Genomic DNA, 26,188 nt, shown 5'->3' with positions numbered 1-26,188 from the left:
CATACAATATATGGCTTTTTGTGTCTGGCTTCTATCACTTAGCATAATAGTTTCAAGGTTCACCCATGTTATAGCATGTGTCACATAAAGCAATTTTTAAAAATCAGTGATGAACATTTAAAAATAAGAGGAACTGGCAAAAATGGTGTCACACTTGCACATGACAATGGTTGGCAGAGCTCCACAGCAGCTACCCTCTCAGGTGATGCCGTACTGCTTAGTTTGCCACTGTTTCCTCTTTCTAGTCTTACTCTTACCCTTTCTCCTACTATGTTACCTGTGGGCATTTGGGTTTGTGATTCTTGTTTTAAACTAGTGATTTTCAACTTGCCGTGCTTAGAATCACCGAAGTAACTATTAGAAAATACTGATACCCAGGTCCCATATGTAGAAATTCTGTTCAATTTGTCTGAGGTGGGGTCTGGGCATTGACATTAAAAAACTAACAACCTCTCCAGGTAATTCTAATGGGTTAAGAATCAATTTTTTAAGCCATTCCAGGGATGGCTAAAGGGTTTCTCACTTTTATCTATTCTCCTGGCCTGTCCTATAGTTTCACTTAAGTTATGGGGATGAACCCTACTCTTCTCTCTTGACTCTACGGCTTGACTCTTTCATTTCATCTCCCTACTGAGTATTGCCTGAGCAAACAAGAAGCAGAACCTCAGCTCACACTATGGTGAGGACAGCCTGGCTTTCTTATTAATGCTTTCATGACGGATACATTATTCATGAAATGCACTTGCTTGGCCGAAGCAAAGTGCTTCAGTGAGCTGAAAGATCTCCTGTGTCACATGGGGGTGGGGGAAGGGCTGAGCGTGCTGGCTGAGTCTCGTGGCTGAGACTCCCACACCCGACACCCCACACCCGACACCCCGACACCAGCGAGTGTGTACATACTGATGGGACCAGCGTAAAAATTCTTGTTTTTAAAGCTCTCTCTTTTGTTTCTTTTTATGATTTGCAGGTACTTTATTCATATGTCAGCCTTGGAACAAAGGCTCCCACGGTGTTACCCCATTACCCAGCCTACCACTCAACTTTTTCATGAAGTTCTGAAATTGGTTGAACAGAAATAATGTGTGAAATGTTAGTAACTGAGTATAAAATGTTAATTGGGAGTCAACTTAATATTTATGAGAAACAGTTTTTGATTTACTTAGTACCTGGCCATCTCTTGTCCTGTCATCAAAGATTGTATTTGAATGTTCCATCAAACCCTTTCTAAGAGAAGTCCTTCAAGTTTTTTATCTGTCACAAAAAGAAGCTTTAAATAACACTGCACATATAAATTGGTGCTAAACACTAGTGTTTCTCTAAAAAAAAGAGTTTCTAAAGACAAAAAACTATAAAGGGAACAGAAGCTCGTGGAGAGCAAGTGGAGAAAGTGCAACCTGATGATATCTGTTGGTGCAGTAACGGTGAGTGGCTTGAAGCCACTGAAATATCCAAAGATAAATGGTGGTGGAGTATAAACTACAAAGTGATCATTAGAGAAAATGCTGAGCCATAGGACGACAGCCCCGTTCTCCACCTGCCAAAATTCTGGTGACATAAGTAGTCATGGAAGAATGAGCAGAAGAACACAGGCATGAGAAGGTCAGTTCCTCATGCATCACAGAGAAAGACGCTTGGACTTTCTTCAACAAAATTAAGTACATTTTGCTACTCTGTTTCAGGCACCTGTGGGTTAACGTCTCCTAGAGTCGCTATAAAAGAGAAATGGTCTATAAACAGTCATGCTCTCCCAACCATTAAAAAAAAAAAATGTCTTCACTGTATCTTATAACAATACACTAATTGAACCCAACAAAACCTCAACTTTGGAATCACTGAGAGCTATTGAATTTGGGCTTCTAAGAACTTAGGAACGGGACCTTCCTTCGACTTAGCATGATTTGAGGTAGGATCAGAGAGAAATCCACCTCCCAAGCCAGATTTGCCTACGCTGTGCAGTGGAGGCAGAATTAGACTCACTCAGGACATCTTATCTCTGGTTCTGCCTGAGCCATTAACCAGCTACGTGACCTTGACAACTCATGTCTCCTTTTTGGGCCTCTTCTCCTGTGTGGAAGGACGGGACTAGGAGTTCCCCAAGTTCTCTGCCAGTTTGTAATGTTCTCTGCTGGTGATAAGCCACTTAACACTGTAACGGACTAGTGCATTCCTCTGCTACCCTGGCTCAGTGGATGATTTCGCATTGGCTCCAAATAATCCTGCTTTTTTCGGATCGAACATTTCCCTTTCAGCAGTCACCAACATCACTCCGCCAAGTGTCCACGCCTTCTCCACCATCACCTATCAAGGACAAGTCTTCTACTCTGCAGTCTGGGGGCAGCAAGGGGAGCCAAATGGTGCTTATGAGTGTCCTGGGCTGTTAGATGGGGGACTGTGCCCAAGAGACAATCAAGCAGAAGAATATGAAAAGATTCTTGGGAAACAGGCAAGCGACACTTCACACTGGACAAAGGATGGACAGTGGGTTGACTACTGGTGAAGGTGGAACCTATCGAAGGACAAGGTACCAACTCAGTTCGTCTCAGCTTCCAAGCAGCGCCTGGGCTCTGGGCTGGCAGTGCAGGCTCTGGAGGGCTGCGGGTTTCTCTCCCAGGTGCCGTCTGGCCCATGTCGCCTCTTCTCTCCTGCTGCTCTCTTTGCTCTGAGCACACACCTATCTCATCTCTGGGAGCAAAGGCTCTGTCAGAATGTACCTGACTCTTCCTAAGGCAGTAGCTCTTTAGGTTAAATATTTGTCACCCTGATTTTCTTATGATTATGTCTATTCATTTGTACAGTCTGGAAGAGAGCGGACACCCAGAAATGAATGCTTTGAAGGGTTATCCTGCCATAGTGTTTTTCTTGTGTGTCTTTTGCATTGTTGCCAAAGCCAAGAAAATCACTAAATGATCCATATCTATTAGTGGTCAGACACAGTTGATTGACTAAACATTGACCTCAACCACAAAATAATTATTTTTCAGGAAACCTCACTATAGAAAAATTATGAATATGAAAATCACATAAACAACAAAGGAGCACCAAAAAGACAAGCACTCATGACCAGTTTTCAGGCTGGGTTCAAGATTCTGGACTCTGACCACCTTTATAATACAAGCGTTGCCATTTACTGCACCCCACAAATAGTACAGTCACAGCTGTACCATTAAAAACAAACATATGTATAATAGGGGGTAAGAACATGGGTTTTGAGGCCAAAATGGTTGAATTTAAATCCTATCTCTGCACTAGTTTTGGACCTTGGGAAGTTACTCAACATCTCTAAGTGTCAGTGAAAGCAGAGATAATATAACCTCTCCCACAGGGCTGTTAGGAGATTTATATGAAAAGGTGTCAGTAAAGCACATAATATGGTATCTGGCATGTAGTAAGGAATCAGTACATGGGATTCATTATTATTAAAATAATAACCCAAACCGATGAGACATTCGAGATTAGTAAGTATTGCCCTTATTTTTTGGACCAACTTGGGGTATAGCTAATATACTCAGAGAGCCCTTGATCTATATAGCATTGAAGAACAGATTCACTTAGTTATTAAATTGAAAATTCAGTTTCCTATTAGCAGGCATGTGATTTAATTGACAAGTGACCATTTCTATGCTCACCACCATGAAGGGGTACTATCACTGCAAGAGCGATGTGGGAAATACTCTTCCTGCGGGGAGACAGAAAGCTTTCAGTCATTAAACTTCTTTCCACCTTTGACTCAAACAGCTAATTACTGATAAAACTGATGTAGCCATTCTGTACTTGCAGAGTTCCTCATTGATTCATAGGGAGTGTCAGAGGAGATAAATGAAGACTTTGTTCATTTTACCGAAGTCTAGATAATTTAGATACTATGTAAAGAGGGGAAAGCTTGAAGTTCCTACAATGGATAATGTATTTGACATATTTCCATTTGAACCTCACTCACTGGTAGCACCACTTTCAATTGTCATCTGGTCAGACTGTCAGACCAAGCACTCCTGTGTCTGTAGAGCTGTGTCTTTTGGATCTGAAACTTTTCTCATTTGGAAGGCAGCATGACTCCCTGGCTAGAAATGTGGGTAGTGGAACCTGGTGGCTGAGAGTATAGATCTATGTCAGAAAGATCGTGTTTTGACTCCTGCCTGTCTACTTACTTGTCATCAGACTTTTGGTAGGTTATTTAACCTCTTTCAGAACTTTATTTTATCAATTATAAGACAATAAAAAGCCTACCTTGAGAGTTTTTATACATATTCATTCATTTATCGATAAACAAATACCATGTTTCCCCGAAAATAAGACCTCATCGGACAATCAGCTCTAATGCGTCTTTTGGAGCAAACATTAATATAAGACCCGGTCTTATTTTATTATAACATAAGACCGAGTCTTATCTAACATAATATAAGACTGGGTCTTATATTAATGTTTTCTCCAAAAGATGCATTAGAGCTGATTGTCTGGCTAGGTCTTATTTTCGGGGAAACACGGTAGCTCTGTGGCTAACATACAATGGATGAGCAATATGGCATTGTTTTTCCAGTTCAAAATGATATCTGTAATTTCATATGGTCCAAACAAAGAAAAACCCCTCAATAAGTAGTACCTATTATCTTAACAGAAACACTAATTTACTTAGTGAACTTCTATTTTAAATACATGTCATTTATTCCAATTTCCCAGATAATATGGCACTTGGTTATAACATGGCTTATTCCTAGACAGATTTGGATAAACCTTACATAAAATCACACAGTTCAATTACAAATTATTGAGTGAGCATAAGATACTTAAACATGTGTGCAACAGAACTTTAAATTTTCTTGATTGCCTTCGCCAACAATAAAAGTCTGTGCTTTCACCAGTCTCTCCTCAGTAACTGATACTTCATTTACTCCACTGCTCAAAAAAGAGAAATTTGAGAGACCTCCATGTTGTCCCTTTTCTCTTCATTCCCTAAATGTAACCCATCAGCAGTGCTTATTGGAAAGTCCTTCAAAATGTTATCGGGAATCTACTGACTTCCCTTAATTACTGCTACTACCCTCAGCCAAACCTCCGTCACCTACTCAGTAGTCTGTTTAGTGACCCTGCTTTCACCCTGGACACCTACAATCTTCTCTCTAAGGTGAGTGATTTTTTTGAACAAGAAAATCAACACAATGTCTGATTTAAAACTCTTCCATTGCTTCTCATCACCGAGGATGAAATCCAGAGCCTTAACCATGGCCTTCCAGGCCCCTCATGACCTGGTCTCTGACTACCTCTGCGACCAAATCCAATCATTCTCACCCTCACGACTCCCCACAGATATTGGCCTTTGTGGTTTTCCTTCAAATTAATAGTCCCGTCCCCCAAGGTTCTTTCGGGCCCTGGAAATTCACACTAGCAAATGCTTTCCCCCAGATCTTCAAGTGTCATGCCTAAAGAGAGCTGCTTGGACCACTGCAAAGTAGCCTCCCACCCAACCCACTTCACCGTATAATGTATAAGTTGATTTGCTTATTCTTTGCAATGTAAGCGTTTAAGAATGTAAGTTCCACGAGGGTCTGGCCCTCGTAGGTCTTGTTCAATAGTCTATCCCATCATCTGGAATAGTGCCTGGTACAAAGTGCCTCTTCTATGCTGAGTGGAGGAATGCACCGAAGAAACGTGTAGACGGAGACACAGAGAAGAGAACTGGCTGCCCTCGCTGCCACCTCACAGCAAACTCCTGAGGGACCCCAGGTGAGGCCTATGAAGGAACTGCCCAGCCAGTCCACAGAATTGTGAGACATAATAAAAGGTTGGGTTTTTCAGCTTTATTGAGATATGACTGACAAAATTGTAAGATATTTCATGTACAATGTGATGATTTGATATGCATATATGCTGAAAGGATTTCCCCAAGTGCATCCATCACCTCACATATTTACCTTTTAAAAATTTTTTTTTGATGAGAACATTTAAATTCTATTCTGTTAACAAATTCCAATGATACAATACAGTGTTATCAACTATAGTCACCATGTTATACATTAGAGCCTCATGCTTATTTATCTTCTAACTGAAAGCTTGTCCCCTTTTACCAACCTCTCCCTATTTTCCCACCTCCTAGTCTCTGGCAACCACTTTCTACTCTCTGTTGCTATGATCTCAACTTTAAAATAAAGGGTGTTTAAAGCCTCTGAGTTTTAGAGTAGTTTGTTATGTAGCAATAGCTGAACAAAACAATCAAGAACATTTAACTAAAATTATGCAATATTAAATCACTGTGAGGGTAATTCCCAATTAAATAATTCACTCTGGTGTTTTACTGGTCTATATGTTCTTCCAGCTATTTTTTTCTACATTGTTAAAATCATTATATAAAATTTCCCTTTTGTCACTTTAAATGGATTCAATAATATTCCACAGAGTTCTTCTAGTCCTTTTAAAATTGGGATTTATATCTGTTTGGACACAGCAGGGTCCACATCGTAACTGTCCTTTACTGGGGAGGGGCCCGAGGCATCACACAGTGCAAATCCTAGCTGACAACGTAAGTGTTGATGGCATACAATGTGCACCAACTAGACTGGGATTGCTTCGTCTCTCAACCCTTCTTCCAGCCAGCCCCTAGCAGGGACTGGGTTACATTATAAAGCATAGAGGAGACAAGTCTTTGAAAGTTTACTGGTTATATATCTCAGAGATTGCTGGCTTCTGGGTTTGGGGAAACCTTGGGTCAAAAGGTTTTCTTTCTATTTTTGTCTGGTCTCTTTCCTTTGTTGTTGCCTTCTACTTGGAAGGTGGCTTTGACTCTGGACAACTAAGAGGGGCCACGGGTGGGGCAGGAGAAAAGGAAGCAACGGTTGTTTACTATTGGTCCCAAGATTCTGAGAGAGGCAAAGAGGACCTTTAAGTTTCCTTGCAGGTGGTCCGTTCCTTTGAAGGCCCCAAAGGGTATGGGGTTTCATGGCAGAAGCTGTGCTTATAAAGAAAAATGTTGGTTTTGACTGAAGCACTAACCCCTTTCCTCCTCTTTCTATGATGGTAGTGAGGACAGAGTAGTAGCGGTGGTGGCAGTGACTACGCATATGGTGACTTGTCTGTCTGGTCAGCAAGGAGGGCAGTGGAGGAGGGAGGAGCAGGGTGTAGAGCAAGTGACAGAGGGCCGCTGTGGGTTTTTGTGGGCCATCCTGCCATACTGTGCAGCCATAATTTATACCATTGTTTCTATAGGGAAATTATTCTGTCTTCCGCACAGCTGAACTACAAATGAATTTGGAAAGGACACATTTACAAAAGGAGTATTTTACGTCTGTGAGCAAACACAACCACCAGAGGGCAGAGCTGGTTTAGGAAGACAAAAGTAAAACTTGGCTCTCAACAGGCGCATTGATTTTTAAACTTTTCCAGTTCCTGCAGATCTTCATTATTTTTTTGTTGTTATGCTGCTTTCATATGTACTAACATAAATCTAGGTGTAAGAAAGCTCCTTATGCTCTTATAAAATCAACACAAATTGATAGTTTAAAAGTTTATAAAATGAAGTGCCAATTAAAATCATTAATGCCATGTATGATGTTTTGCCGAAACTCCGTCTCCTCTTGCTAAATGAATATGGTAAAATGTACAACATAGACTCTTGAGTTCAGTATCCTCTGCTATCACGTTTCACTTTTTTCTCTCAGAACTACTACGTGTCTTTATTTAACAGGCCCTGCTGAGGTCTGACTTCTACTTGGCTTGAATATATTTCCCTATGTGTGAATTCTGCTTCTGTTCTCTTTTTGGCCAGGGACAACTACAGTTCTCCCATGTAGGGGCAAACAATGGATCAAAGTAAACAATGCAAACACAGGCATTTCATTTAAACAAAACAAAACAAAACAAAACTTTAAATTCTCTAAGAAACCCCACAGACTTTCAAGTTGAAATCTAGACTCCATTTGATAGGCTCTGCTATAGGAGAAGAGGCTCAAATGTTTTAAGTATGGTGACTGAACATCATGGTTTCCCTCAGTGGTTTATGCCTTTTTTTCCTAGCACGCCCTGTTTCATTTTCAAAAGTATCCTCATTTGGATGACAAAGTGTAAGGTTACATACCCTGGTTATAGGCCAGTTCTGGCGTGGAGTTTTAAGATCAGGAAAGACCTGCGTCTTAGCTATAGGAGTGAGGAAACAAAGAAGGTAAAGCCATTTACAGACGTTTCATAGACTTCTCTCATAAGCTTATCTAGTCCGATGAGTGAAGCTTTGGGGGTTAAACCAAACTTCAGACATGTTCTGATCTCCCCTTGTGACTCGGAAGCCTCAGGGGTGCCCCCCACTCCCCATACTCTCAAAACACCACCTCAATACAGTTTATAAGAAAGAAAGCGAAATATTTTATCACAATTAGAATCCTCCGATATCTGAGAACATATAACGTCCTTTTAGGGTAGGATGAAACTTATAAAAGGATCACATTTACTCAGGAAAGCTGGAAGACAGGACAGCAGTTTTGTAACTGCATGACATAATTTGGCTAACGTGTACTGGTTGCTACACAACAAAATGAGTCCTCACCGCCAAATCTCGAGACCAAATTCAGTTGCCAGAGTGACTTCAGATGGTTCAGGGTTAACATAATGAAAAGATGCCACAAAATAGTGATTTTTTAAGGAGACTGCGAAATACTTCTGTAAGAAATATATATTCTCAGAGAAAGTGTCTGTGTGTGTATCTGTGTGTGTGTGTGTGTGTGTGTGTGTGTGTGTGTGTGTGTACAACCTACTGGACCAAATCCAAGAACCAAAGTTGTTCACAAACTGAAATGTGCTGAGATTGGTCCATTGAAGTGATACTAATGAGAGCATTCTGGCAACGTTGAGTCTTCATGCCTTCAGAAGATGACTGTTATCAGCATTATTTCATGTTTATCAAGCCCCAACTGGGGCAACCTGTAACCAAAAACAAGGAAGGGAGAGGGGGAAAAAGCACTATCTGTTTGTGGTCTATGTGTCAGGCATTCAATGTGGTGGAACGGTCTTAAAAGTGGTCTATCACAAGGTTTAGCAGGTTCCACACGATTTTCAAGGATCTCGTTGTCCCAGAGAGAAATCAATTCAATTCAAAAGCATCTATTCTGAGCTAGTTGGATACTTAGGGTACACAAAAGTAAGTCAAGTTGGGGTGGCCAGATGGTTCAGTTGGTTAGAGCGCAAGCTCTTACCAACAAGGTTGCCAGTTCGATTCCCACATGGGCCAGTGTGAGCTGCACCCTCCATAACTAGACTGAAGGACAATGACTTGGGGCTGATGGGCCCTGGAGAAACACACTGTGCTGCTATATTCCCCAATAAAATTTATTTAAAAAAAATTAAAATAAAATTAAGTCAAGTTGGATCCCTGTTCTAAAAGGCTGTTTTCTAAGCTAAATTATTTTGAGTACAACCTTCAAAATTTTTGCCATGTCATCTGTATTTTTATCTACTCAATATTTTTCTAACATCGTTATTTACTCAATAATTTTCTTATATTTCTACCTACATTAGCCATGTCCTAAAGAATACCTGGGAAATCATGGAGTTGATGTCATACATATATATATGTATATACATATACATGCATATATATATACACACAAAACACTTGTGTGTACATATTTCTAATGAACATTTTTAAATAAACACAAACAATTTTTTAAAATGTCTTTTCCTTGGACTATCTAAAATAACCTTTGCACCACTCTATGGAAATGATAATAGTAATAAATACTCAAAGAAAATATTTTACAAGGGCAGGGTAGGCCAGATGACAAAGGTACAAAGTGTTATAGGAAATTACAGGAAGAAGAGTTTAATTCTGATTGGATGCATCAAGGAGGCCTATTTAGAATAGTCTGTATTTGAAGAGGTTTTAAAAATAGCTAAATCTGTGATTTTTTTCTTTTTAAACCAAACAACGTGGCAAAATAAGATTTGACAAAGTTTGGTGGTAAGTGCACAGATTCTCTTTACTTCTCTGTATGCTTGAAATATTTCACGATAACAATAATAAAGTGTGTCTAGGACATGGAGAGGAGAAAAGCATCCCAAGTAGAAGAGAAAGTACGAGTGGAAGCCCAGAATACTGAAATTCAGGCAGGGAGTCTGGTTCTATCGAAGGTGAGTCCTGGAAAATAAGGCTGGAAAATTAAGATGCAGTCAGATCACACAGGAACCTAGCTAAGTGGTCCTGACAAAGACATCTGCAGGTATGGGAAACCCCTGGGGGTTTCTGATGAACAATATATGATCAGAGCAATAGATGAGGAATGGAACTCTGGGAGAAATTTGCAAGATGAGGAGAGCTCAGATTTGGAAGGATCTTACAATAATGATTCGGGTGAAAATATGAGTGTCTGCCTAAGCTCCCTAACATCCTGATTTGCTCCCTGGTTCTGCCTGGTAGCATTCTGTTTTTATTTTTTTTTAAATCCATTTCCACTGGTCAGTGATATTTCCTCCTTCCTACCCCAGATCCTTTGTAGTCTCATCCAACTATGTTGTAGACCAGGGGCTGGTAAACTTTTTCTGTCAATGGACAGATAGTGTAAATATTTTAGGCTCTGCAGTCCGTACAGTCTCTGTTGCAACTATTCAATGCTGTTATAGCGAGAAAAGCAGCCATAAACAATACATAATGAATGGGTGTGGCTGTATTCTAATAAAACATTTATTTATAGATAGTGAAATTTAAATTTCAGATAATTTTCACATATCAATAATAGATGTTTTGAAAAATAAGATCAATTAAGACAAGAAGACTATGAAATTACCTCGAAAACAGAACAGTACTTTATGACTAAATATTATGATGTAAATTAGAATAAAGAGACTGAAAAAAAGAAGGACCAAAATATGATTAGAAAAGGAGAAAAGGCAATGGGGGGAAATTGATAGAGGAAATAAGCAAAACCACAGTTGCATTGCAAGAGAAGGAGCGTGGTTAAAAGAGAATTTTATTTAAAATAAAAACTGGTGAGGGCTTGACTGGAGGAGCACTGATTTTTAACAATAATGCTTTTCAGAGACTTGGAAAGTTGTAATCCAGGACTGCTACCCATGTACTGTCAGAATAAAGATTATCCCACATTTTGTAAAGGACAACTTTGTCCACCTGTTTATATCTTTTGCCTTAAATTCTTAGCATCTCCCAAATGAGGTATTACAAACCTTCCTCAGGAGGGCTCGAAGTCTTAGGAATTAAAGCACACAGCGGTGTTTCTGCTTTCAAGAAGGAAGTTTCTCAATTCATTTCTAGGCTCAGTTCTGGGGTAATTTGTGCTCCATCTCCTCTCTAAGCCTTGCAGGTAGTGATAATTTAAAAAAAGTGGTGGGGTGGGAGAATGTTTGGTTTTATCATTAAGTGTCAAGAAGACGTCATCTGTAGAAAGAAACGTTTAATAATATGGAGAAAGCACAGCCCCAAGGGTCTTCATGAAGACCTCTATCTCCTATGTAAATGGATGAATGGCCAGAAGTGCCACCTTTTTATAATGTGGGCAAGATGACAGCAATGAATGAGGAGAGGAATTAAAACATTTAATGATACATACATACTTAAGGAAGAAATACTCAAAAGATTTTCTCTGAGGAGCAGAAGACAAGAATTGTAACGATGCTAATCATGTCACTAAAAGAATCACACAAGTGCAGGATCATTTAAAACACAAAGGGAGAATCTTAATGAGCACTCCAGTCTCCTGCAGAATTAACTGGAAAGAAAATGTTGACAAAGGTACAGTTTCAATCTAGTTCGGGAGTTTGAATAACGCTCATATATGAGAACAACTTTTAGATTTTAAGAAAAATGATAAAAAATTTCCTGGGGTTCAAGTAAGGAGGGCATTAGCAATACTGATTACTGTAATTATTTCAGCAACTAATTCTCTAATGTCAACTATGTGCTGCATAGATTAACAAGATTCAGTGCCTCTCTTCAAGAAGCTTACGATATACATGAGTATATACATACATACATATCTCAAGGGGAGTAAGTTAACCACAGAAATAATTATAAGGTGGTTGATAATAAATAAGCCAGAAGTTCAAATTTGTGTGAGTTAGAAGAAGTATTATATCCTGTTGAGATAGTAAAATTTCTATGAAGGAAGTATAGCATTAGAGATGACAAAATAGTAACATTTTCATAATGAGGGATACGAGAGATATGAGAGAAAAGCAGTCCAGGCAGTGGGTATGGCAACACCAAAGGTACAGAATCAGGAAAACAGGAGAAGTTTTTAGGAAACTGAGTAGCCATGTTGCTAGAGTATAAAATATATATCTATATACAGATATATCTAGCTATCTATATATATTTTTGGAAGGGGGCCAATAGGAAATACAACTGGAGAAGTAGCAGGAATCAAATTGTGAGGAGCTGTTCACTCATTCGCTCATTCCACAAACATTCACTGAGCACCTGTGCTTGGCATTGTGCTAAACACAGTGGCAAAAATAGACCTAGGAGACCTGAGTGCTATTACCGCTTTGTCTGTGTACTCACAGACTTTCGCAACTAGAGACCTAAACATTCTGTTGATAAAAGGAAGTCACATAATTTGTCTGCTCCCCAAATTTCATCTTGAATTAGATTTATCAATGGTGGCGGTCTGAATCCACGTGAAGAGAGATGACTTCTGTCTCACAGGGGTTCAAAAGTAATTTTGAGGAGGAAAGAAACACATTTGTGACCGATTATACTTTCAAGTTACACTCCAGTTTCCAGGAACTAGGTCAAATTCCTTAGCAGGTTTGGAAGGGTTTAACCTGTTCCTCTCTGGGCACAGTGCCTTGTCAGCTTGTCCCACAGGAGGCTGGTCCTGCTGTTTGTCCCCGTGCGGGTGAGAGTGTGATGATGAATCGCGGCCCAGCACTGGTCCACCAGACTGGCCCAAATCTGGGCTTTATCAACTGGAAGCTCCTGCTCAAGAATTCCAAGGACACATTCTTGCAGCTGTTTTCGGCCTTGAGCATGATTAGAATGTTAATCTCTCAGCTGGAGATGACATACTTTGAGACTCTGTCGAAACTACAGGAACCCAGATTTGAAAGGGGCAAATATGGGCATGCTGGCTATTAAACTAAAGAGGGTGTGTCTACGTTTAAACATTTTGTAAGAAAGAAATGTGAAATAACAAAACATAGAATTGCAAGTCAATGAAATGCAGAGCAATTATATAGATGACAATTAAAATGAAATGTAAGACTATTAGGGAAAAAGCTATAATAAAAGATTATTACTAACTCAGAACAATTATATAGATGACAAAATGAAATGTAAGACTGTATTAGGGAAAAAGCTATAATAAAAGATTATCACCAACTCGAGGAGCTATAATAGAATAAGGAGGCTTCCTAAGCTGAGCGTTAACTGTGTACAGGGTGGGGGTAGGGGCTTAAAAAGCTATCCCATTTTTAAGACTGAATCTGTGAACTCCCTGTCCTCTGCGTTTTTTAACTCAAGCCTGACATTAAACACTTCAGAAACTGCTGCCAAACTTGTCTTTGCATCCGGGAAGCAGCCCTGCAAGTCCTTACACAAAGCTTCCGGCTCTTCAATGGCCTCACTGATGAAAATGAATTTACTTATTTTACTACTGCCACTCACACGTTAGTCTTCTAACAATATAATATCTCAGAGGACCTAATCGCTGTCCTTTCACCCCCTGAACCCGAAATCCATGTTGGGCCAGTGCAATCCAGAGAATGGACTAGTTTTGATCCCCTAGACAAATGCATAAGCCTTTTTAAAATCAAATTTCTGCCGAGTGACTCACTCTTAGAAAGGAAGACATAGCAGAAACATCATTTATTTCAGTCAGTACAATCAGTACAGGGTTGAATGCCTGACATATTCCTAACACTGTGCTTGATGCTATTAGGGAGAGAAGTGTCTGGGCCTAACAGTCAGTGGTACATGACCAACACAATTAAATAAAGAAAGGTGTAAGACAGTAACTGATTAGCTGTTCTCTCTCCTTTCTATGTACTGTGCTAAGAAGGCATTCTTGTCAAACGGCCTTGCTACCATGGTGACAGTTACTAAGAAATGCACAGATCCATATATGAACAGGTTACAGAGTTCTGTTTTGTTATTGTTGTTTTTAAATATGTAGTGTTCCCGTCAGATGAATAATTCTTAATATCAGTCTCCAATTTTCTGCATGGACACTCTGTATTCAAATCCTTCAAGAAAATGGACCAAGAGCATGTGGGCCCACCCATGCTGAGCCTGCAGTTTGGGGGTTTCCTCATTGCTTGGGGATCAGGGTTTAACCCTCCATGTGTAGTCTGGAATGACCTCAAACTTCCAGGCTTCTAAATTTATCCAATCCTTTACTACACAGGTATGATTCCTGAAGGTTACCTCAAAGTCAGGAAGGAATTCTTGACAATCTCTTACTCTAAATTCCTGTTTTTGCCTCTCTTATGGTTGCAATGTTCTCTGTGCCCTACCTCATCCTAGCTGTGACCACTGGACAGGGTCCTCATTTAGTCCCCAAGCACCCCAAGTGGTTGTTTATAACGACTATTATACTGAAAGTCTGGGAATAATACTATAGCACAGGACAGGAAATATCAGTATCCAAAAATTCTTTGGCCATTTTCTACATGGGAAATTTTTCATGGGTCCTGCCTGCTGCCATTTTGCTCACACTTCCTTCTCCTCCATCTCCTTTCTGAGTTCTTAGGGTCTAAATTTCTGTAATTCCCAGCAATATAATTCTCGTTTTCAAATCCTATCCCATATGGACTCACAACCCCAAAAGGTCCATCTTTTTTTTCCTCCTCAAACAGAAGTTCCATTTACCCCAGAAGTGACTTTTGCCATTCCCCCAGAATATAAACGAGCAGCTAAAAATAGCTATCTTTAAAAGTTATTTTCTTTCCCTGTTCATGTGCTTTTTTGGCTCAATTTTCCCATTTGATCTGTAGCTTTTTTCTTGAAACTGTATGAACTACAGATATAAAGTCAGAGTTTCAGAAATAGTTTGCACTGTGCCTAGGACATTCATATATTCGGGGAGAATTCTAGTTCCTTTTTTTTTTTAATGGCAACTTCACAAATGTGCGTGTCACCCTTGTGCAGGGGCTGTGCTAACCTTCTCTCTATCGTCCCACTTTTAGTATATGTGCTGCTGAAGTGAGCTACTTCCTTTTTTTAAAATTTCATTATCTAAAAAGTTATTCCTCAAAGACTCAGAAAAGCTATGAAATGATTTGTGATTCTCTGATTGCCTTATAAGAGATAAGGAACAGAACAAAAATTGGTTCCCTGTAGAAAACTCCCTACTGTATCTGGCATTATCCATAGGCCAAGACATTTTTATATACACGCAGTATAATTTTCATAAAAGAAACCTTTCCGCATTCAGTCACAGGAGTAGATGCTTGGACAGTGACCACAGCTCTGCTTTCAGGATAAGAATCTTATCTCCAACTACAGAAAAGTTTCCAAAGGTGCTGAGTGCTGATTTCTCTGAGGCATCCCTAAATTACATTTGAATGTCAGCCCCAAAAGAAAGGTAACATATGACAATAAGTATAGCTTTTGTGAAGATGGGTATTTCCCCTTGGACACACCTCAGTCTCTCTATATATACCTCTCATGAGCCTATGCACTATGCAGAGTATTGAACTATGGTACCGTGGAAGATGGTTTTTCTCACAAAACCATAAAATAAAATGGAGATCCTATAGGAATTTAGAAATTAAAGAGTGAGAAAAGTCTTACTATATATAGAAGTAATAATTATGGAAAGGAAAACCAAGTAGAATTCACTTACAGAGTTCCAGAATTTTAGAACTAGAAGAATTTCAAAGATCAATCACTGCTTTGCAGAGAAAATGAGCTCGAGGTGTTAGTAGTTTACCTGAGGTTACACAGTGAATTAGTAGCACAGCCAGGAAGAGACCACAGATATTAAGAGCTTTGTCCACCTTACCACATGTAACAACTACTAAGCATCAATCCTGTACAAGGACATATATAGCTTGAGATAACACATGTAAAATGCCTAGCGCAGTGTCTAGAATCATCAGCTGTCATCATTATCACAATCACCATCATCATAATGGGTAAGAGTATAAATTTTGATATTAGCCAGACCTTGAGGTGAGTCCCAGTTCTGCCACTTACTGTGTAACAGTAGACAAGCTACTTACCTTCTCTAGGCCTGTTTCTTCACCTATAAAATGTGAATAAAAACAGTGTCTACCTAATAGGATAGTTGTGAGGATGTCATATACACTCACTTGTGTGTGTGTGTGTGTGTGTGTGTGTGTGTGTGTGTGCATACAGGAACTATTCAAATCTTAGCTGTTCCATAGTATTTATTAACCCAGATAGGTACAGAGAGAGTCAAACAAGGACACACATATATATGGAGTATCAGTGGAACTTCCCTTTGCCACATCAAAAAGAAAGCCAGAAAGTTAGCATTTACTGAGCTTTCAATGTATACAGATATCAGCCCATGAGAGTATGTTACAAAGAAAACAGGAGAAGAAATGCTTCTTGGGGAGTAATAATATAGGAACTATTAATATTTATTATTCTCAACAAATATATACCAACTACCTATGCAATGATAAATAAGACTGAGTTTCTGTTCTCAAGGAGCTGGCAGTCTAGTAGAGGAAGAAACCAGGCTATTACGATATGGAGTGGTACGCACATTGCAGAGCCCGAGCTAAGAGGCTACGAGAAGTTCACAAAAGGGCATCCCATCCAGTATGGGTCAGGGTAGGGGAGGGAGTGGCAGAGATTTCTCAAATAAAAGAATAAGGATTTGGCCAAAGATGAGAAAAGTTGGAAAGGGCCTAAAGCCACAGACCAGCTGTGGTGGGTACTCTGAACTGACTCTCAGCATACATTCCAAACCTCTAGTGTGCTTCCTTATACTGCAGGCGCTAAAGAAAGAAAACCCACATTTCCCCACCACCCTGCAATTAGGGTTCTACTTCTGCCAATTAGAAGCACTGGAAGGTGGATCCAGACTAGAGTTATCTGCTTTGTTTCTGCTGGCAAGCTCAAGTGTGGACACACTGGGCTTTTCTGCAGCATTACGAGGTGTGATCAAAAGATACAGTGAAGGGCCGGCCCGGTGGCTCAGGTCGTTAGAGCTCCATGCTCCTAACTCCGAAGGCTGCCAGTTCGATTCCCACATGGGCCAGTGGGCTCTCAATCACAAGGTTGCTGGTTCAACTACTCGAGTCCCGCAAGGGATGGTGGGCAGCGCCCCTGGCAACTAGAAAACAGCAACTGGACCTGGGGCTGAGCTGTGCCCTCCACAACTAAGACTGAAAGGACAACAACTTGAAGCTGAACGGCACCCTCCACAACTAAGATTGAAAGGACAACAACTTGACTTGGAAAAAAAAAAAAAAGATACAGTGAATGTTTAAATAAAAAAATTTTATTACACTAAAAAACACATTGTCATTAATCCCTCTCAAAATACTCCCCCTTACTTCAAACTCACTTATTCCATCGTCCTTGCCACTTTCGGAAGCAGTTCTGGAAGTCCTCTTTCTTGCGTGTCTTTACTTCATTCCTAGAGTCTGCTTCCGTGAGTGTCTTTACTTCATTCTCCATCATGACAACGTTCCATGTCATACATCGCTTCTGGTACAGCAATTTCTGTCAAATAAAAACATTAAGGTGTGTTCTCATCCACCTTATTCACCGGATCTGGCACCGTGGGACTTCTGGCTCTTCCCTGAAGTCAAAATGATTCAGGACATTGAAGCAGCCAGGACAGCGCAACTAAAGACATTCACAAAAGAGGACTTCCAGAACTGCTTCAGAAAGTGGCAAGAACAATGGGACAAGTGTGTTCGAAGCGAGGGGGAGTATTTTGAGGGGGATTAATAGCAATGGGTCTTTTACTGCAATAAATATTTTTAAATTTAAACATTCACTGTATTTTTTTATCACACCTTGTATTTCAATGTCTAGGTACTAATTTCGTGGGTGTTGAGACGTTGTCACAGGGTCAGCAGTGGCTTCCTGATCATTAGATTACCGCTACAGTGGCATGTCTTGAACTCAACTGCAGAGGTAGCAGCTACTCCAGTAGACAAGTCCAGCAGTCCTGTCCTAGGACCCATTCTTGGAGGCCCTAAGTGACCCTTCTTTCAGCCTTTCCAATGATTTTGTAAGGTCCTGATTCCCTGTGTTAAATCCCTTTTTGTTTAAAATGGTATGGGTGGTTCCTATTTCTTGCACCTAATACACCAACAGAATACACAAATGCAAAATGTACCATAAATAATATAGTTTGCAGAGGTCAGCCAACTTTTTCTGTACTGGGCCCAGATAGCAAATACTTTAACTGTTGTGGGCCATTTATGATCTCTCTTCCTCCAGCTCAGTGTCAAGTATATTCACATGGTTGTGCAACAAGCTCTAGGACATTTTCATTTTGCAAAACTGAAATTCTATACTCTTTAAATAACAATCCCCATTTCCCTCTACGCTACTCCCAGGCCCTTGGCCAAAACCGTCATACTTTCTGTTTCTATGAATTTGACTAGATACCTCACATAAGTGGAATCATACAATATTTATGTTTCTGTGACTGGCTATTTCACTTAGTATAATGTCCTCAAAATCCATATTGTAGCATGTCACAGGATTCCTTTCCTTTCCTTTCCTTCCTTCCTTCCTTCCTTCCTTCCTTCCTTCCTTCCTTCCTTCTTTCCCTCCCTCCCTTCGTCCCTCTTTTCATCAATTCTTCCTTCCTTTGTAGGGCTGAATAATATTCCATTGCATGTATATACCACATTTTCTTTATCCACTCATCTGTTTATGGACATTTGGGGTGCTTCCACCTCCTGGCTGCTGTAAATAATGCTGTTATGAACACGGGTGTGTAAATGTCTCTTTGAGATCCTGATTTCAATTCTTTTGGATAGCTACCTAGAAGTGGGATTGCTGAATCATAGGGTAATTCCATTTTTAATTTTTTGAGGAAACACCATTTTGTATTCCTATCAACAATGTGCATGGTTTCCAATTTCTCCACATCTTTGCCAACACTTATTATTTTCTGTTTGATTTTTTTAATAGTAATTATCCTATTAATTGTCCTATTGAGTGAGGTGATAGCTCATTGTGGTTTTGATTTGCATTTCCCTAAAGATTAGTGATGTTGAGCATATTTTCATGTGCTTGTTGGCAATTTGCAGATCTTCTCTGCCCATTTTTAAATCAGAATATATATATATATATATATATATATATATATATATATATATATATATATATATACACACATTTTTTTCAGATTTTTTTTTTATTGAACTACAGTTCTATCTATATTCTGGATATTAATCCTTTGTCAAATATGATTTCCTAAGGTTCCTGTTTCACTCTGTTGCTTATGCCAGGCCAGTGTCAATCTGTGTTCATGAATGGGAAGTTTAGTCTGGAGCAACTTGCCCACAGTCTGGCTAGATCTGGAGCCAGCTTCCGTCCCAAAGATACTACTGGAAATAAGCCAGAGCATCTCCATCTTGGACACTTCAGGTCCTAGCTACTCTGGTTCTCTACAATATTGAAAAGCATCCCCATGCCTTTACTTTGAACCAGAAGCAGTCAACCTGTGCTTTCTGGGGCTGCAGAATTAGAAACAGCCTCAAGACTCGGTGACTAAATGGGAGGCATGGAGGTAGAGCCATCAGATTCAGGCTTTGCATTGTTAAGTGCCTGCCACTAGATAGCTGAAATCAAACACAGTATCTATTTTTCATTTTAGCTGTGCTCCTTTTTACTTCAAATGGTAGTTCAGTTCAGCTTCTTTGATTCTCCATGCCTACTTTAAGGGAATAAAACATCTCAACCCTAGAGACCTTAGTGATTTCCAGTTAAATATATGGAGAATTAATTCATGAGATAGTCTAAAATGCAACCCAGTTCACACAATACTTGCTCCAAAATGAAACCTTGCTGATTCTGTATTAGTGGATATGAACACCACGCCATGGTACATTTGCTAAAATATCCTATTTAAGGTATACTAATTGCTAGTATAAAAACAGTCATGAGGATGTAAAGCACAGCATAGGGAATTTAGCTAATAATATTGTAATAACTATGTATAGAGTCAGATGGGTACTAGACATATCGGGGTGATCACTTCATGAGTTATATAATTGTCTAACCACTATGTTGTACAGCTGAAACTAATATAATACTATATGTCAACTGTAATTGAAATTTTTTTTTAAATATATCCTATTTGAAAAGATAAGGCTCTGATTTATAAAAGATCAATTTCCTGTTCCAACGATTTGCCTTTTAGAAAAATTTAGGAAGCCTTGTTTGCACTATTTTTCTGGTCCCCACAAGAAAAAGAAAATGGGAAGGTTAAAGACAGAGCTGCAAATGGTCAAGAAGAAGAAACGCTAGAATTGCAGGATCCTAATTCACTTCCTCCCTGACTTTGACGTTAAGTTGTTGCTCTTTGAGTATTTATGTACAATGACGTTCATCACTGTATTACTTCTAATCATGAATGTCAGGAACAGCGACATTTATAAATGACTTCAGCTGTAAATAACAGAAATCTCAAACACAAAGTGGTTAAATCAAGTTATTTCTCTCACGATAACAAGAAATCCAGAGATAGATAGTTGCTGGCGTTGGTTTAAATGTTCAACAATCTCAAGGCCAATAAAACCTTTAATTTTTTGTTTCCTCATGGATGAAAGATGGCTACTATAGCTCTAGACAGCTCATTCCTTACTAGGCAGAAAGAACAGGGAAGAAATTATGCCAGTTTTGGTGGCAAAATTTGGAAAGCAAAATTTCCCGGAACTTCCCCCTCAACCTCAGAAATCTTTATCTTACTTCCCAATGTCTTGAATTTACACCACCTCTAATTGTAAGTAAGGCTAGGAAAATGAAATACATGGGAATATTTGGTTTGCCCATCCTAGAAGCAGGCAAGTGAGAGAGAAGTTGGGAACCAGTGTTCGTTTACTGAGTTTTAGGGTCTGCCACGGTGAAATCCAGAAAACAGCAAAATATCTATAAAAATACAAGACTGACCGAGTATGACGTGCTACATGAATCCCAGGTGGTTGTTAAAATTGTGGTAGAGAAAAATACTTAGTGGCAGGCAAAATTATTCACACTATGTTGTCAATGAAAAAATTAACATAGAAAAACGATAATAAAATTGTCAAATTTGTTGGGGTGGAATAAGTTTAGATAGATTTTAAAAATTTAAACAGATATCATGTATAAAGAAAAAGTTGGAACTTACATTCTGAAAATATTGAATTAGGTTGGGTTTTCCAGGAAACAGACTCCGAGGCAGACATTTGCACGCAGGTGGTTTACTGGAGCATACTCTTGGGAACAGCACCTGTATGGAGACAGGAGAGGGTAGAGGGACAAAGCCAAGGGCAGGGCCATTGCCACACATGCTTTAACAGGTCCCATGGGACGTTCTAAAGCTGGATGTCCCAGATTGTCCCAACTAAGGGCCTGTGCCTTTTTGTACCTCCACCACTGACCAGTCATTGGATTTGGGCTGCCCTTCGGGAGGGAATATAACCTAGGGCGAGGCAGTTTCCTTCACAGAAGGCAATTTTGCAGAGGAATTCACCTGTAAGCCATCAGCGACTAACATTTCTGGCAGCTGTATGTTGGGATCTGGGCAGCACATCACAGCATCCACTAGAAATGTCAACAGTGATTAACTCTGGGTTTGGGGACCACACATGAAATCCACTGTTTATCAGATAAATGAAAGAATGGGTGCTTGAATGAAGGAACACCTTGCCTCCCTGTTCCTAATCTCCTTTTGCCCCCCAAAGTGGGTTATCACTAAAATGGTTTTGATACCAGCACCGTCACTAGAGATATTTTCAAAGAACCTATGAAGCGCAGTCTCAAATCAAAGGTCTTGAGCAGTTATTTTTCTAGACTTAACAGGAGAGATTATGGCTTACATTAAGAATCAACGCCTTGAGCAATATTACTAATGGAGCAGTTAAGGGCTTCTATCTGGATTTTGAAGAAGACAGATAAATATCTCCCATGCTGGAAATGGCATCACCATCTGTAGTGGCCAGCTTTCAGGATAGCGTCCATCGATCCTTATGTCCTAGCACTCATGTCCTTCCCTAGTCTCCTGCCCAAATTCAATCAAGGCCGGCCCTGAATATGACCAAGGTGATGCATGACTTCCAAAGCTGTCACAAAAGGCACTGCAGTTTCTGCTTTGGTCTCTTAGATTGATCACTTGCTCCATGTTAAGCCAGTTGGCATGCTGTGAGGACACTCGAACCATCCTATGATAGAGGCCCATGTGGCCAATACCCTGGGCCAAATCGCCAGACTTGGGAGACAGCCACCTTGGAAGTGGACTCTCCAGCTCCAAAAACAGTGTTCAGATGACGGCAGTCTTAGCCAGCATCTGACTGCAACCTTATGGGAGACTGAAACAGAAATGTCCAAGTGAGCCACTCTTGAATTCCTGACTCACAGAAATTGGAAATAACACATGATTCTTATTGTTTTAAAGCCACTAAGTTTTGGGGTTATTTGATATGCAGCAACAGATTGCTAACATATCATCAGTAACAAACATTTATTACTACTGTACTAAGTATCGTGCTTATGGGCTGAATCATATATTATTCAAGGTAACTTCTTGCCTTATAACTTTAATGTTTTAATAGCTTGACATGTCATTAACTCTATATCTTTCCTATAAAATTCTTATGAGAATCATAAGAATCAGCCAATCAAATATTTAAGAAACATCCATTAAGTTCAAAGGTATGATGATGCTAATGATAACAATACAGTCAGAGTAAAAGGTATGCTGATTAAAAGGTATGATGATGCTAATGATAACAATACAGTCAGAGTAACAATAATGACAGGTATTACTAACATTTATTAAGCATCTGCTATGTCTTAGACACCGTTCTAGACACTGTACACATAGTCTCATTTAATCTTAATATGTATTGTATTGCCAAATGTTTTCCAGAGAGGACATACCAAGTTACACCCCCATCTGCAATGGATAAGAATAGACTCATTGCATGTTCACTAGCACTTAAAAAAAAAAAAAAAAAGCTTTCTTCTTTTTAAAAAACTGATAGGTGAAAAATAGAATAGTTTTATCTGCATTTCTAGGATTACTACATCTTGGTATGTTAAGCACATTAGGCTTTTGTCTGACATATGTTACAAATATTTTTTTCCCAGGTTGGTATAGTACTTTTTTCTTTTAATTTTATTGGGAAACATCCATGGTCATTGGTTACATATTGCTTTCATGCCACAATGTCATAGCTGACTCTCCTAAGGAGGGTGCAGCTCCCAGTGACCCATGCGGGGATTGAACCGGCAACGTTGGTGTTAACAGTACCGCGCTCCAACCAACTGAGCTAACCAGTCACCCTGGTATAATCTTTTCTTGATGTTTCTATATAGTCAAGTCAATCTCTTTGCTTGTAATTTCTTCCAGTTTTTATAATTAGAAAGTTCTCCTTTATCCCTAGATCAATTTTCACTTGTATTTTTTTCTAGTTTGTTTATGGTTTTGTTTTTTTACACATGAAATTATTTTTGTTGCAAGATACCGGATAAAGGTCTTTTTAAAATAATCATGTCTACTTCATTATTAGTTGAATAAGTTTTCCTTTCCCCACTGATTTATGATTCCACATTTACTACCTAAGGAATTCTTATATTACTTAGATATGTTTATGAGTTTTATAACGCTCTTTCATTGCCTGTTGGTTTTGGTGCTACTACTACACTTTTTTTGATTACTGGCTTCTACTCATTCATCAAGAACCATCACATTCTCTTCCAGAAAGCCTCCCTGATTCTTCCAAAAAAATGACTGCTACCTCCTTTTTCACCTTTATAACATATATGCATAAAGTTCTGCCTTGCACTGTTAATAGGGTTGACCTTATTCAATCACATTCTTGAGAACAGGGAACAGGTGTACTGTATATTCATTAAAATTAAGCTATTGGTGGGGCGGCTGGTTGGCTCAGTTGGTGAGAGCACAGTGCTCATAACACCAAGGTCGCCGGCTCAATTCCCACATGGACCAGTGAGCTGCGCCCTCCACAACTAGATTGAAAACGACTTGACTTGGAACTGATGGGTCCTGGATAAACACAACACTGATCCTCAATATTTCCCAATAATAAATAAATAAATAAAATTAAACTATTGGATTTGCATTAAAAGGTAGTGATGGCAGAATAGTTCTAGGGTGACTGTCATCCAGGGTGTCATGCGGGGTCTCTGGTCCTGCTCCCCACATAAGAACGCAGGATATGGTGAGGCCAAAAAAGGAACTACAACAGAGCCATAGGTAGGGGAGTCATACCACTATATTCTCTCTGGCAGCTGGGTTGGAGACACAGGAAACAGGAGCCACACGATTTGCAACCTGCCATCCGCTTCTCTGCCAACCAACCAACCCCACTTGCTAACTGCAATCGCCATCCGCCAACCAACCAACCAAACCCTTGCTAACTGCAATCTGCTGTGTTAACTGCAATCTGCGCTTGCCAGCCACCATCCGCTGCTAGCGTAGCCACGGCAGTTATATTAGTGGCCAATGGCTCATTGGTTACAGCTGACGGCCAACTAGCCACAGCTGATGGCCATCCGATCACAGTTGATGGCCATTTACAACCCGAGCCAGCACCTTTCCACGTGAGGCTGAGAGCCTGGAATCTGCTCTCTGGGGCTCTGTCCCCACAGTGACAAAAAAATGAAAACAGAAAATTCCCTCACTTGTTCAACAAACATAACTGTGCCATTCATTCTGAAAAGATTATAAAGGTGAGTGAACTCAAGATTCTCCCTTAGAGAGTTCACCACTTAGTAGGGGAAAGAGACATGTAAAAATATATGGATTATGATAGCCAAGACATGGAAGCAACCTAAGTGTCCTTCGATTGATGATTGGATAAAGAAGGTGATATATATACATATACATATATGTATATATATATGTAATGGAATACTATTCAGCCATAAAAAATGATAAAATATTGCCATTTGCAACAACATGGATGGATCCTAAGAGTATCACGCTACATGAAAGAAGTCAAACAGAAAAGGACAGAACCATATGATTTTACTCATATGTGAGATATAAAACAGAAAGCAACAAATTAACAAATAAAACAAACTCAGACACAGACAACAGTATGGTGGTTACCAGAGGGGAAAGGGGGTGGGGGAAGGATGAAAAGGGTAAAGGGGATCAAATCAGACCCTGGGTGGTGAGCATACAATGCAATATAGACATGATGTAGTAGCATAAAATCGTACACCTGAAACTTATGTTATTAACCAGTGTTACCCCAACAAATTTCATTTAAAAAATATATGTAATTAAATACAGTGCGATTAGGTAGCATAAATAAAATAAGCATGTGCAAGGGAGGAGAAAGGAAAAAAACAACTAAGCAAGTAGTGGGCAGCGTTCCAGAATAGTACCTAGGAGCTGGGTTTACGGTGTTTATTAAATGTCAAAGGAACGCGTAATTAATCTAAATGACGAAGCGCATCAATTCAGAGCCTTTAACAGAAGTTCCATTAATTTATCCCTCATTCTGGGATCTTTTTCAGGAAGCCTAACATAGTTTGGCTCATATGGACAAGCTGAAGAGAAGCTCTGTTGGCAGCTGTTTCGTTAGCACGAACCTGAGATGACTAAAAAGGTGCGAATTAACCTAGTATGTGACTGGGAGAAAATTATATACGGGGATGATACGACAAATCTTGATCTAAATCAGGCTGGTAATCTATACAGCACTTACACGAGTTGGTTTAAAAGCTATGAGGACTGACCCCTTGTTGAGAGAGTGAGAACAGTTCCAGCCTGGGGTCTCGCCACCTCGCCCCGCCCCTCAGAGCCAAGGCGAGCCCAGACCACAAGTTCGGGCAAAAATGACTGATGTCATGCAAACGTGACGTCATTCGCACTGACGCAGTCTCACAGGGAGGGGCCTCTGAGCTCACCTCAGAACGCGGTCAGCGCCACAGAGCAGCGAGTTGGCCGCCCCGCGTTCTGGCCTGGGGGTCCGAATAGTCTGAGCTACGGGAACCGAAGCGCCGAAGCTGCTCAGGAGCTGAGGAGCTGCCACTTCCCGCTTTCCTTGGCCCCGACCCGCGTCCTCTCTGAGGCCCAAACGC

At 39.9% G+C, this 26,188-nt stretch overlaps 2 protein-coding genes and 1 non-coding gene across 3 annotated transcripts in view; 1 reads left to right on the top strand and 2 right to left on the bottom strand.

Moving 5' to 3' along the window:
* C1H12orf56 (chromosome 1 C12orf56 homolog) overlaps positions 1-4,229 on the top strand; it is a 68,763-nt gene extending 64,534 nt beyond the window's left edge. Inside the window, exon 13 of the mRNA XM_019732433.3 lies at positions 968-4,229. Coding sequence (XP_019587992.3) covers positions 968-1,079 — 112 coding nt within the window. The 3' untranslated portion in view covers positions 1,080-4,229. The remainder of the gene's footprint in view (positions 1-967) is intronic.
* Positions 1-26,151, bottom strand: part of XPOT (exportin for tRNA) — a 133,692-nt gene extending 107,541 nt beyond the window's left edge. Inside the window, exons 1-2 of the mRNA XM_074325460.2 lie at positions 26,015-26,151; positions 21,261-21,362 (exon numbers count right to left, since the gene is read on the bottom strand). The gene's annotated coding sequence lies outside the window, so the exon portion shown is untranslated. The remainder of the gene's footprint in view (positions 1-21,260; positions 21,363-26,014) is intronic.
* On the bottom strand, positions 15,032-15,139 carry LOC141570255 (U6 spliceosomal RNA). The gene has a single exon (XR_012494262.2). It is a non-coding gene; the product is annotated as a U6 spliceosomal RNA (small nuclear RNA).
* Positions 26,152-26,188: the final 37 nt, after the last annotated feature.

This window comes from Rhinolophus sinicus, chromosome 1 (genome assembly GCF_057876585.1).
Source record: "Rhinolophus sinicus isolate RSI-liver-muscle chromosome 1, RSI-T2T, whole genome shotgun sequence".
NCBI lineage: Eukaryota > Metazoa > Chordata > Mammalia > Chiroptera > Rhinolophidae > Rhinolophus > Rhinolophus sinicus.
This window is presented reverse-complemented; position numbering and strand designations above follow the sequence as displayed.